Raw genomic sequence first — 14,622 nt, 5'->3', positions numbered from 1 at the left:
CTTCAATTTAGCCTGGGCACAGGTAATTAGTACCTGCTCCCCCCCTCTCGGCTCCCCTGCTTGCACTAAAATATTTAAGCTTGTCATTAATCTTTGTTTTCTTTTACCCATACTTACCAACTCCCCCAGAATGTCCGGGAGAGTTCCATATTTCAAGAGGCTCTCCCAGACTCCCGTGAGAGTGGGACAATCTTTCGCATGCCGCCCACCACTAGTTATACCTGGGAGAAACAAAGGTTAAAATACACCCATTCTTGTTAAAAGAGGTTTTAATTGATGAACTGAATTATAGTCACAACAAGATGAAAACGCAAATAATTGTTGCTTGTTCATACATTTTATTTTAACAGTAAAATGTATTTGCATTTCATTTACTTGCCACTGGCAGACATATTTTCTTTAATGTAACTTTCCTCTTAAACTGGTTATCCTTCTTAAAGCACCAATGAATCGATTTTATACAAATGCAGCCCCATCAGGATAAATACACAGCAAAGACAGTAACATGTATTCTATCAATGCACAATGCCACTTTGGACCATTGGAGATAAAGGTTAATGTTTACATGTAAGCAAACCTACTTCCTGCATGTGACATGTCATACCTAAACTGTATTATACTGCAGACCTAAGATGTACTATTCTGCAGGCCTAGCCTGTATTATACTGCAGATGAGTGAAAGAAAAATAACACTGGTTCATCATACTGAAGTATATATTTGTGGAATTATCTCATATGTTGTTACTACACCCAAATGGTCACCATGGCTACTGTCAGGTCAAAGACATGTAACTGTTGCCCCAAATAAAGCACGACATCACCAACAACTGGCAATGATGACACTCCATTGAAAAGCTGAGTTGTAGACAGGGTGACCTGAGATGTGGCAGAAGTATCATCTTCTCTAGCTTCTTCTTATTACTTGTGTATTAAGCTGGGCACAAACTATGCCGATCACTCAGCAGATCAGATAAACGTTTATCGGCTAACGCTCCTGCATGCACACCTATACAATCATCGGGCCGATCAGCCAATATCGATTGTATAGGTGTGTACCCAGCTTTAGTGACAGGTCACTCTAGAGCAGGGTTTCTTAACCTTTTTATTTAACATGCACACTGATGATGGTAAATGTACCCCCAATATTGTGTTTGTTTGTACTACGAATCCCTGGGTATACATTTACTCCTTTATCTTATTAGCATTATGCAAGCCACTCCTTGAGCATTTGCATAGTTTAAAATACCACTTCAGATTAGTGTTGATGATTTATGCTTTACTAAAAAGATTAAATTAATTGTAATCTGTATTTAACTCACTGAAGTGCACCTTAGTAAGTGAGGTACTGCACCATACATACATTTGGGCCTGATGCGAGACGAACATGTATGCCTTGCATGAATTCACAACGCACATGCTCGGAAATGCTTGCAAGGTTCAGTGAGGGCGAAGGTTCAGTGGGAAAGGGGCGTGGTCACATAATAGTATCGGTTCACATTACACCACACAGTTGTGTCCGTTATTCACATTGCACCACACATTACTGTCCGTTATTCACATTACACGCAAATGCAGCCTGAACAAAGCTGCATGTAAATGAAAATATGTAATTATAGGACGTATCTTTTGCATCTAGTAAAGGGCAAGTGCAAGCAGGGACAGTTCTAGGGGCGGGCTAACAGGGCCGTCGCCCGGAGCGCTGGCCCCTGGAGGGCGCCGCTGAGTCCCCATGTTTTTTAAAAAATCACAGTCTTGGTGGCGGCAGCAGGTTCTAGCCGCAGCCCGCAAGTATCCCCGTGCCCCTCCACCTCGGACCCATCTTTTGCTGCTCCCTCTCCTCCACCCTGAAAGGATCAGTGCCCTCGCTGCACTGATGGCCAGGCTCCCCTGTGCTTGCGTTGCTGCACTGCAGTAATCAGGCACGTAGGGCCGGGGCCGGGATCACATGACCTGGCACAATAAAATTTTGTTTAGTTTTTTTTCCTGGTGCGCATGACGTTACGAGCGCGCTGAAGAAGAAAGAGTGTCTATGAGGAGCCGTGAAGAGAAGATTCAAGTAAGTGTGAGCCACTAGTTGTAGTCAGGAGGGGAGAAGACACAGTCTGGAAGTTAAGTGCACTGCAGTGAGGGGAGCCGCGGCCGCCGGAGGACGTGGGATTAGGAGGAGGAGGGGAATGGGAACACAAGGGGGAAGGGGAGCCATGTATAGGATGTGGATGGGAGAAGGGGATCACTGTGTGGGTTCTGCCTGGGGGAATGGAAGCACTGTGTAATATGGGGAAGGGGACTACAGTGTGTGGGATGTGGACAGGGGAAGGGGAGCGCAGTGTGTGGGCTCTACTGTGGTGTAACGTGTATAAATTGTACTACTGTGCGGTGTAATGTGAATAACGGACAGTAATGTGTGGTGTAATGTGAATAACGGACACTACTGTGTGGTGTAATGTGAACCGATACTATTATGTGACCATGCCCCTTTCCCATTAGGCCACACCCCTATATTTTTTGGCAGCGACTTCGGCACGCACTGTCCCTCTTTCGGGTATGGGGGCGCCAAGGGAGACTTTCGCCCTGAGCTCCACAAGGTCTAGAACCGGCCCTGAGTGCAAGCATGCACTGATGATGATGATGAGGAGGAGGAGGACTAGTAGTAAACCAGGCGAGTGTGCGGATGCAGTGGCATCTCGAGATGCATACATGAAAATGGGCAAATATATACATTTTTCTCTGTGCACAAATTAATGCCAACTCTAAATCAGGCCCTTTTGCTACTAATCCCATCCACTGCTACTGGGGCACTACCACAGACATAAAGCTGTAATGTTTCTCTTATTCCTGTACTTCTCTCTCTTTTAACGTTTCTTCACTATACTGAATCTGCATCTTGTCTATTTGTGCATTATAGATTTCATCATTTAGACTCATGTTTTATGTAACAGCTCATTAGACATGCCTCTTATCAACTAGTACAACATTCCTCACCTACTGCAATAAAACCTTTTCCAGATGGCACCAAGACCTTACCTGTTGAAAATCTAAAATTGTCTTAAATTGAATTGTCTACTTCTGAGGACAAACAAGCTATAGCAAAGAGAAAAATGCTCAAGTGCATACTGCTCCAATACTTATATGTATGTAGTACTTATTGCTAATGCCGACTATGATCCATTCTTTGGCATAAGCCTTGGTCGATCACTTTCCAAAATAGCTGCTATTAATTATCCTCCTAGGGCTGACAGATAAACTTTCTAAAGATTGAAAGATTGGATGCATTATTGCCCTGTATTTTAATAAAGACAAACTTTGACTGTAACATCTCTTGGCAAATAAGGTCCATTGCCTGTTTACTTTGAATAAACTTGACCAGTGTGATAGTATTATCAGCTGATTATTAGGAAAGACAGGTGTGCTGCGTTTATACATATATATAATTATATAGCAATGACAGGATCAGTTTTATTAACCCTTTACTGTAACTGCAGCCTGCTTAATAGAAAGGCGATATATATATATTTTTTCTTGTGTTAAGAGCTGCAAAAATGTTTTAAAAATATATGTGAATATGAAAAAGAAATAAGATGAATCTGAAATGTGAAGAAGGTTAACTGAGCTGTCCAAATGGAAGGAGTCCATGTATCCTTCCTAATCGCTGTCGCTTCTCTCAGCCAACACAGCATCAGTGTCCTCTGTGATCTGCAGAAGTGCATTGGGGTCAGGGCTTTCTCCTCTCAGCAACTCGTCAACCTCTCCTTCTTCATCACCATCCCCTCCAACTTCCATCATTTCTGTGGCCTGCACCTCAACTTCCCCTTCACGAATTTTCTTGACATAGAAAGTAAAGGGAGGCACCTTGTAGACGGCTGTTTTGGAACGAGCATAGACTGTGTGGTCAGGTGTGAAGGACTTTTTTAACTTGTCCTTGGAGGTCTTCATCTTCTCTCGTCTCTCGTTTGTAACTATCTTGGTTCCAAGCTTAGTCATCTTCTTTTCAATGTTATGTCTGGTCTTCTCCAGGTTCTGCTTGGTCTTTTCTAAATTTTCTTTGGTTTTCACCTTGGTCTTTTCCATCTTTTCCTTTGAGAAAGCTTTCTTTATGTTATCGACTCTCTGCAGTCCACTTCTCTTGATGCGTTCGGCCCTCGACTCTTCAATGGTTTCTTCTACCTCAACCTCTTCATCAGAAGAAAGCTGAATATTTTCTGTATCCTCCCTGTTCTCCTTCTCCTGATCTTCCTCTTCAACCTCCTGCTTCTCGGTGTCTTTTAGAGACTTGCTTATGCTCAGCTTGGATGGCAGCTTCACCTCATCCTGGAATAAACAGATAAGAACAGGAAACTTTTAGAGAAAGAAGTAACTGTCATGATCTTCAAAATAATGTATATTTTCATGTACTAATTGTTGTTCAACTCTAGTGCTAATTATTGTGTGCAGATAAAAATAGAATGCTAAAACATTTCTTATTATGTATTATTATTCCTCCACTCATAAATTATAAAGGCCATATATATATTATTCATTTTTTAAGAAATTGCATTGAAATATATTTGTTTTAGAAAGTAATAGAAAAGCATAACTACTCCCTCTGGTGGACATTTATAATAATAAAATAACCATCCACCCCTTACTATTATGGTTGTTTATATGAAATAATGTGAATAATAAAAATATCTATGAAAAGTAAACAGATCCCAGTTAAACCTGAATTATAGAATACAGAAAAAAGGAGGCCAAATACATAATTGCCAAGGGCAATTCACTTTAATATGGATACTTGCTAGATAATGGTCTATTGGCAAAACAATACAGAAGGATTTACAGGATAATCATCACAGGGGACTATGGGCCTGATTCAGACTTGGGAATAGAGTGAGATATCTGTCTCAACTGATCATCTTGGTGAAGCCATGCTACACTGCAGGTGGGGCAGATTTAAAATGTGCAGAGAGATTTAGATTTGGGAGGAGTGTTTCCAAACTGACATGTAAATTGTAGAGTAATAATAAAACTGTGCAGTATTTGTGGGCTACATGCAAAAGCAGCCAGTATTTACCTCACATGTAAAAAAATGTATGTATTTACACCCCTTGCATTGCAATATGGTTTGTTCGGGTTCACAGTTGAGAGAGATATCTCACTCTATTCCCAAGTCTGAATCAGGCCCTATGGTCTATAAGGAATAGTTGGGGAGGAAATATACCAAATTATTTTCAGCAGGTGATTAGGCACAAATGTATATTGATTTAAACCCATTAAAGTTTTTTTTTAACATACATTTTAACTGAAGAAAGTATAAAGAGAAGGGAAGAGGGCACTGCTCGTGAGAGCTTACATTCTAAAGGGGGGGGGGAGACAAACAGGTGTCACACAGATGGGGTAGACGGGGAGGAAAGAGCATGAAGATGATTAGGGTGAGAGCTGGAAGGCCTTGATGAAGTAGTGATTCTTGAGAGCCTATTTGAAGATTTGTAGAGAGGTGGAGAGTCTGATAGGGAGAGGGAGTGGGTTCCAGAGGTAGGGAGCAGCACGGGCAAAATCTTGGAGGCGGGAGTGGGAGGAAGTAAGCAGTTGGCAGGAGTGAAGGGAGATGAGGTCAGAGATGTAAATGGGAGAGGATTAGGTGAGGGCTTTGTAGGTGAGTATAAGAACCTTGAATTGGCATCTGAAGGGGAAGGGGAGCCTGTGTAGGGCTTGAAGGAGAGGGGAGGCAGATGTAGAACATTTGGAGAGGAAGATGAGCCAAGAAGCAGCATTGAGGACAGACTGGAGTGGAGAGAGGTGGGAGTCTGGGAGGCCATATAGGAGGTGACAGTAGTCCAATCTGGAGATGATTAGTGAGTGAGTGAGGGTTTTAGTAGCATCCAGGGTGAGAAAAGGTCTAATCCTGGAAATATTTTTGAGATGGAAACAGCAGGACTGTGAAAGGTGATGAATGTGTGGTTTGAAGAAGAGGGAGGAGTCAGGATAACTCCAAGACAGCGTACTTTGGTGCTAGAGGAGATTGTTGTGCCATCAATTGATAATGAAATTGTGGAAAGTGAGGTTATGCGAGAGGGTGGGAAGATGATCAGCTCAATATTAGACATGTTAAGTTTAAGAAAGCACTGGGACATCCAGAAAGGAATGTGAGCTAAAACACTAGATTCATTGTAGTACTATAATCATCTCCAGATAATTAAACTAGATACAACATTATTCCAAACTCAAGGAAAATCAGGTGAAATGTAATTAGAACAAAAAACCCCAACAACTTAAAATAGAACTATTTTATATCAGGGAGCATCTGATCACAAATATGCAGTAGAATGGCATGTGGTGTGCATAACTACTCCAGCAGAAAACAGAAGTCCGTTTTGTGCCACTATATTTGATTTATAGTTTTAGTAAGAATTAGCAATGGGAATGTTTGTAATCAGTTTGCAGAAATTAAATCCTGAAAATAAAATAAAAACTACTTCAACCATGGAAAAATATACCAAACATTGTATATATATAACATACGGTAAGCATGTTGGCTATGTATCAATAAATATACTAAAGAACAAATAATCCTTTTGTTGAAGTCAGGGGCGCCGAGAGCTGCCTGGGTACTTGGTGGAGGGGTAAAACCAGGAGAGACACCCCCTTTTGCAACCTGCCTCCAACCGGCCCGGGTAATTATTACCTGTTCCACCCCCCTCTCAATGTCCCTGGCAGAAGTTCAGCAAATAGTGCAGCTATAGGGGCTGATTCTAAGTCATAACTCCTATCCCTAGTGTACATTCGTTTGACCGAATGTACAAGGACTGAAGTGCCCACTTTTAGTCTGTGCACGATGTAATATGGATTGGTGCATCCCTATACGCCACCATTAGTCTCTCACTCAAAACTTGCACCAGCCCTATGGTAGTTGCAGTTGCTCCATCTGACTATGGCAGCGGTTCCCAATCTGTGTGCCGTGGTTCCTGGGGTGCCGCAGCGCTGTCTCCAGGGTGCCGCAACCAGTGGTCTAACGAGGCTGCACAGAAGATGCCTTTTTTTAAAATATTTTTTCCATGGCTGGAGAGGCTTGGTGAGTGGAGCAGTACAGGGAATCGGGGGCGGGGCGCGGGAGTGTTCATAAGCGTGCAGGAGCTGGCTGTGGTATGGTATGCAACAGGCAGTGAGGCAGCCTGTTGCTGAATGGGGTTCTGGCTGCCTGGCTGATCTGAGGAGCTGAAAGGAACGGTGCTGGTGATTGCTACTAAAGGTAAGTAAGGGGGAGGGGGCTTGGAGAGAGATAGCTATACTATAGAAAGGAGACTGCATAGGGAACTATGGGGGGAGCTGCAATGAGAGATAGTGCGGGGGAGTGCCACAAAGTGTTCTCTAGGGAGGGGGCTGTATAGGAAACTATAGGGGGGCCTGCAATGATAGATAAGTATACTATAGGGAGGGGGCTGCAAAGAGAGGGGAGAGGGTGATCTATGGGGGGACTGCAATGAGAGACACATGGAGGAGGAGGCTGCAATGATAGATACATGGAGGAGGGGGCTGCAATGAGAGACACATGGAGGAGAGGGCTGCAATGAGAGACACATGGAGAAGGAGGCTGCAATGAGAGACACATGGAAGAGGGGGCTGCAAAGAGGTACACATGGAGGAGGAGGCTGCAATGAGACACACATGGAGGAGGACATATTTTGGTGTTTTATGTTGTTATTCATGTTAAATGCTGTTAATTGTTCTTTGAAATTATTATAATTGAAAAAAATATATACATTCTTTCTCCTTGGATTTTTGTGTATTATTTTTGAAAACAAGTTAATAAGTATTTCTGTCCTATCCTAAATACTAATTATATATTTTGACCGAACTACTTTAAAAAAGGGACCGCTCTGAAATTATTTTGGCTTAAGGGTGCCTTGAAAATATCATGGAGACCCTAAGGGTGCCTTTAACTGAAAAAGTTTGGGAGCCACAGGACTATGGCCTCCTATGCTTGCACCTGGGAAATAAGCCACTTGCATTGCATCGCCTGTAACACTCCCATAACACACCCACTGAATGGTCCATTTTTGCATGCACTACTGGCCACCTCCCAGGAACTCCCATCACTTTTTTGCCACATTTTTTAACGGCCTGAATTGACCGCAACAGTACCTTTCAGCGTACACTCTTGAGTAATGGGTGCGTCATAGAAATTTTCGAGCAAGCTCATTTGCAAATAATTGCTCAGCTACATGAACATTGGCAATGCGTGCGGCTCAGAATCAGGCCCTATGCAGGCACTATGCGTCTCAGAATCAGGCCCTATGCGGCTCAGTATCAGGCGCTATGCGGCTCAGAATCAGGCCCTATGCGGCTCAGAATCAGGCCCTATGTGTCTCAGAATCAGGCCCTATGCGTCTCAGAATCAGGCCCTATGCGGCTCAGAAACAGGCCCTATGCGGCTCAGAATCAGGCCCTATGCGTCTCAGAATCAGGCCCTATTCGGCTCAGAATCAGGCCCTATGCGGCTCAGAATCAGGCCCTATGCGACTCAGAATCAGGCCCTTTGCGGCTCAGAATCAGGCCCTATGCATCTCAGAATCAGGCCCTATGCGGCTCAGAATCAGGCCCTATGCGGCTCAGAATCAGGCCCTATGCGGCTCAGAATCAGGCCCTATGCATCTCAGAATCAGGCCCTATGCGGCTCAGAATCAGGCCCTATGCATCTCAGAATCAGGCCCTATGCGGTTCAGAATCAGGCCCTATGCGGCTCAGAATGAGGCCCTATGCGGCTCAGAATCTTGGAAAATATTGAAGTGGTGGCTCAGACCGTTTGTAATCACTGCAAGGTTTAGTATTCTCATCTTGTAATGGGTTAACTAAAATGCTCACCCCTCACCTAGCACTGCTTGTAATAATGTCTGACACATTCTGTTTGTTCATAACTTTAAACTTCAGCTGGATTTACACAATTTTCTGCAGCGCATAGCTGGCTAGTAGTGGAATAATTTCATTTTTTTCCATGTGCATATTATTTTCCATCCCTTCATCTGTGCCAGAATCTTCCACACACATGGAACACTTCCATCCCCCACTTAATGGTGAAAGTTGCTTTATAAGGGCAGTTCTCATATTTTTGTATGCTTTTGGTTTTTGTGATATTATGAGAACACCAATTTATCAATTATCGGGTTTCAGGTTGTGATGTTTTATCACCGATATCCGCAGCAATAAGAAATTATAGATTGCCCGGATGTATTAACATTCGCATGCAGGGACAGGAGCTTTGAAAGGCATCCCTGCGATGTGTTTGGAGCGAGGTGACCTCATCAGAAGTCTCTTCAATCCTCTTTCGGGCCTCTTGCGCATGTTTGGTCTACTGGCTAAGCATGTGCGGCAACCATTGCCGGAGAGGGCTCTGGAGGAATCCTCTACCAGTAATTTTTGTAAAATGTAGCCCACAGGCTACAATGGGCAAACGTCATCTTGGGGGCTGCGGCTGCTGTTGGAAATGGAGGGATAGCTGCCGCGGTCCTTCCATGGTACACTCGGGGGATACCCAAAAATATTGAGTATGGATGTTTATGGAGAATATCTCTTAAATATTATATATATATTATATATATATAATTATATATATATATATAAAGGCCAGGGCCGGATTAAGGGGGGGGGGGGTGGTGACGGGCGATCCTCCCGGGGCTTCCACACACAGAGGGGTCCCCACACAGGGTCTATGTGACCCTGCCGAGAACAGGTGTCCAGCGTTCCCAGGTGGAGGCTCAAGCAGACGCGGCTATTCTACTGCATGCAGCAGCAAAGTCAATGCTGTTGAGGAAAGTAGAGTACCTAGAACCCCCCCCCCCCGCCCGACACACCGATCCCCCTACACTGACCGCATCAGGGGCCCCACGAATCACAGCATTACGTTTAGGGGATGGGGCTAATGAACAGAGGTGCCCGGCCTCTGGTGCAACCTATACCGGCAGCAGCTGCTGCATTAAATGTATGTGTACTGTTTTAGTGTGTGTCTGTATGTATGTGTATGCATGTATATTTATGTATTTGTTTTTTTGTATATATGTGATATGGGGTATATGTGTATATGTGTTAGTGTGTATGTATGTGTTAGTGTGTGTATACTGTTTATGTGTGAGTGTATGATCTCTCTCTCTCCAAAAATATACTGGTAGGTTCAGGGCCGCCATCAGGGGGGGAATGGAGGGACTGGAGGCCCGGACACTTAGCTGAAAGGGGGGGGCCCGCTCCTATCCCTGTAGTTTCTAAAAAAAATGTATGGAGCGCAGCTGCTGGCTCCCGTAGATAAGATTGAACCGGCGGGCACCTACCACCTGATCACCTGGCCACCCGTGGCTCGCAGCTGTCAGTGACAGCCTGAGCCGAAGCTTCCTACCTGTGTGCTCCAGTCCCGACCAGAGTCGTGCATGTGAGTTTGTGACGTCACACGCACGTGCGGATGTCAGATAGGCGGAAACTGGAGGAGTCTGTAGAGAGGAGCCGCCGGGACAACCGCACCGACATAGAAAAAAAAAAAAGTATGTTTGCACACAGTGCATATATGGCTTTATAGTTTATGGGGGTGGTCACTGTTGGGTGCTATAATAAATATAAAGGATGGGGACCTGTTTCAGTCAGTGAGGGATGAGGAAAGTCACTGTCAGTGCCTGTCACCCCCTCACTGATTGTAGCAGGTCCATATCCCTTATATTTATTATTACACCCATCAGCTAGTGTCCTGTTGATTATATATCAGTGTGTCAGGTCACTGACTGATGGGATTAATAATAAATATAAGGGATGTGGACCTGCTACAATCAGTGAATGGGTTGGCGGGGGTGTTTGGGGGGTGCTTCCACAAATATCAGTCATAAAAAATGTGTGTGTGTGTGAGTGAAGTCAATGTTGCGGGCACGGGCTCCCCTTCCTCAAATCTTGAGGAAACGTCGACTAATAAAGCACAGCTTCACCCTGTTACGGTCTCTGAGTGCCGCCTTTATGCCTTCTTTATTATGGGGATGTCGTTCTCCTGCGGGGTCCAGTGGAGTGCCAGATTAATTGTCTGCTACTATATATCAGTTATTTATTTAGCGCACACATATTCCACAGCACCTTACATAGAATATTTGACCATGCACATCGGTCCCTGTTCCTGTGGAGCTTACAGTCTATGGGCCTCATTCAGAGGCGGTCGGAGGATGCAAGCGGTCGCTCAGAAACTGGGCGGCCGCTTGCATCCTGACCGCCCCCCTCTGTTGCGGTCGTTAGGCTGTGGGTTAACACCCACAGCTCTAACGACCGCTCCGGTGATGGTCGCGATGGTCAGATGACGAGACCCTAGGGTAGGGTCACACTAGTGATGTCAGTGGGGCCTCCCCCAAACGGTAGGCATTCCCATGGGAACGCCTCCGTTTGGGCTGCCACCCCCCCGGCCCGCCTTCCAAACGGGGTGAGCTGTCAATCAACATCAACAGCTCGCCCCCTTTGGATCGAGACCCGCTACGACCGGCGCTGTCGGTCGTAGTGGGTCTCACGCATGCTCTGTGGGGGGCCATCGACACGGTCCGAGCGCATCGGCGCTAACGACCGGGTCTGAATGACCCCCTATATTCCTTACCATATTTACACACATACGCACATACATTTATTTTTTGTCAAGATCTAATTAACCTACTAGTACTAGAACAAGCACTGGGAGAACATACAAACTCCACACAGTGAGTGTCATGGTGGTAAACGAATTCAAGACCTCAGTGTAGTGAGGCAGTAATGCTAACCATTACACTATCCCCGCTGCATGGGTGGTGCAATATGTATCTAATTTGGGGGGAGCCATGCCGTGTTTTGTTACCTGTCCATATCGTGTTTATTATTTTCATTTAAATACCCCCTCTATGTGCTAAAGAAAACTCGAAGGGACAGCAATAGCAATAACTACTATTCCTGCAAGTTAGATCCTGGCAACATCGGAAGAATCTTTCACATTTGTGACTCTTCTGGGGGAATTTGACACTGCAAATGTAACATGCCCCTACATGTTGGCCACGATTCCAATTCAGAACGGGAAGGGGGGACATCGAAACATACCCTTGCTCCAGGCACCATGGCACCTAGCTACACCTCTGCTAGGACCCGCCGTGGCTCTCACAGGCCAGGTCCGTCCGGCAACGACTGCACATGTATGAGGGAGGGGAGGGAAGGGAGGTGGACACATAAGGGTGTTGGCTGGACACACAAGGGGGCCTGGCTTGACACACAGATAAGGGGTCCTTGCTGGACACACAGAAGGGTGTCTGGCTGGACACATAAGGGGGGCAGGCTAGACACATAAGGGGGGCTGTCCGGACGCACATAAGAGAGGCTCACCGGACGCGGTTGGACAGACAAGGGGGGGCTGGCTGGACACAGGACAGGCTTGATTTATTTTTGGTAGGAATAAGGTAGCGGGGGAAGAGGGGGGGCCCTGCCGATTTTGTCAGTCCTGGGCCCCGCAATTTCTGATGGCAGCCCTGGGTAGGTTAATTGGCTCCAAACATAAATTAACCCTGGTGTGTATGTGTGTGAGCATGTGATAAGGAACATAGATTGTAAAGTCCACTGGGGCAGGGACTGATGTGAATGGCCAAATATATTCTCTGTAAAGCGCTGCGGAATATACGTGCGCTATATAAATAACTGGTAATAAATAAAAAATATATATTATCCCATATATTAAAATTGGTATAGTGGAACCAATCCCAGTCTTCTCACTGACACACGCTCTGGGAACACATGCAGCCAATAACGCGGCACTGTACAGACAAGGGGGCCAATTTATAATTCAATATTTGAGGTAAAATCCCAGAAAACACCTCAAATATTAAGTATCCCCCTGATGTTTTAAGGAGAGCCTGCAGCAGGTATCTCTGATACCTGCTGTGATCCCTCCATTACCGCAGGCAGCCACATCCCCCATAGGTTTCTATGGGAGTTGCGATGCAGATTTACCAATATCCGGAAAACGATGCATTCCAGATATTGGCCCCCACAGCTAACGCCATCTGAAGATGGCATTAGCCGCTGTAGCCTATGGGCTACCACCGCATAATCAGCTGGCTAACTGAGCATGCTCAGCAGCCCCGACACTGGCCGGCAGCTCTACGGAGACATCGCAGAAACGGGCTCCTTTCGGAGCCCGTGTCCCTGCATGTCCCGGATGATACATCCGGACAAAATTATTTACATATTGCAATGCGATCATGGGCGGCACTGACATGCCCTGATCGCACTGCAAATGCAATTATTAATAAATGGGGGCCAAGATATCCAACCAGCGCCGGGAGAGGAAGAAGACAATTACCTGTGTGTTGCCAGGAGTTGTAGTTTGCCGTAGGCTTAGGAACTTATCGCTATAGCACTGAGCCATGCTATAGGACTACAGAGTCCATCATGCAAAGCAAAGTTGACAGCTTTCCTAACTTTATCAAACCGGGAAAGAAAATAAATGAAAGGCAGCTTAATAATTAAATGTGTGTTATGTCTGCCCCTGCATTGACTGTCGCCCCATGACCCAGATCATTGACTGTTACCTCTCTCAAATGTTTTATGAGGGGGTGCCACCCCCTTTACCCCCCTATTACGGCACATATGTATACAAGTATGGGCAATGTAGTGTCATACGCATTTCAGTGACATCTCTGCTTGTGACTATACAAGCGTAAATGGACTGTAATGGAGCATTCTCACATAGATTAGTTCAGTGAGGACATGTTGATGGAATTGTTGCTTAGCAGAATTGTATGCATGTGTAAATACTCCTTTTTTAGACTTACCTTTTGTACCTAATACATACTTGCCTACTTTTGAAAAAAGTATTTCAGGGAGAGTGTAAAAGTAACACCTATGAGTGCGGCAGGGAAGTGGGCGTGTACAGCTACATCTGAGGCGTGTCATAAACCTGACTTACATCCAAATGTAAACGAGCCCCAAAGCAGTTAGTAAGAGCTATTTGTTGATGAAAACACACTAACGGGTCTATTTACTAAGCAGTGTTAGGAGACAAAGTGAATGGAGATAAGGTACCAGCCATCCAGCTCCTAACTGTCATTTTTCAAACACAGCCTGTGAGATGGCAGTTAGGAGCTGAATGGCTGGTACATTATCTCATTTCACTTTGGGGCCCATTTATTAATGATCGCAATGCAATCCTATCTGACGGATGTATTATCCGGGACATGCAGGGAGACGGGCTCCGAAAAGAGCCCGTCCCTGCGATGTCTCCGGAGGGCAGTCGGGGCTTCTGCGCATGCGCAGTCCCGCGGACTGCACATGAGCGGCACCCATTGCCGGCGGAGGGATCTGGCAGATCCCTCCGCCTGCTGATATGTGGTAAGTCCCCATAGGCTACAGCGGCTAACGCTATCTTATTGATACATTTTGCAGCATCGCATCCCCCATAGAAATCTATGGGGGAGGCGGCTGCCGGCGGCAATGGAGGGATCGCAGCAAGTATCGGAGATACCTGCTGCGGTCCCTCCTTCATACATCCGGGGGATACTTAGTATTTGAGGTAACTCCCGAAAACAGGTGTTTTCGGGGAATTTACCTCAAATTCCCTTTGATAAATGGGCCCCTTAGTCTCCTAACACTGCTTAGTAAATAGACCCCTAATACTTTTCA

General features: G+C 45.4%; 1 protein-coding gene across 1 annotated transcript in view; it reads right to left on the bottom strand.

Annotated features, from left to right (window-relative positions):
• Positions 1–251: 251 nt before the first annotated feature.
• CAVIN1 (caveolae associated protein 1) overlaps positions 252–14,622 on the bottom strand; it is a 69,248-nt gene continuing 54,877 nt past the window's right edge. Inside the window, exon 2 of the mRNA XM_088442452.1 lies at positions 252–4,308. Within this exon, the coding sequence (XP_088298578.1) occupies positions 3,643–4,308 (666 nt within the window). The 3' untranslated portion in view covers positions 252–3,642. The remainder of the gene's footprint in view (positions 4,309–14,622) is intronic.

This window comes from Taudactylus pleione, unplaced genomic scaffold (genome assembly GCF_031769625.1).
Source record: "Taudactylus pleione unplaced genomic scaffold, aTauple2 ptg000018l, whole genome shotgun sequence".
Lineage (NCBI taxonomy): Eukaryota > Metazoa > Chordata > Amphibia > Anura > Myobatrachidae > Taudactylus > Taudactylus pleione.
This window is presented reverse-complemented; position numbering and strand designations above follow the sequence as displayed.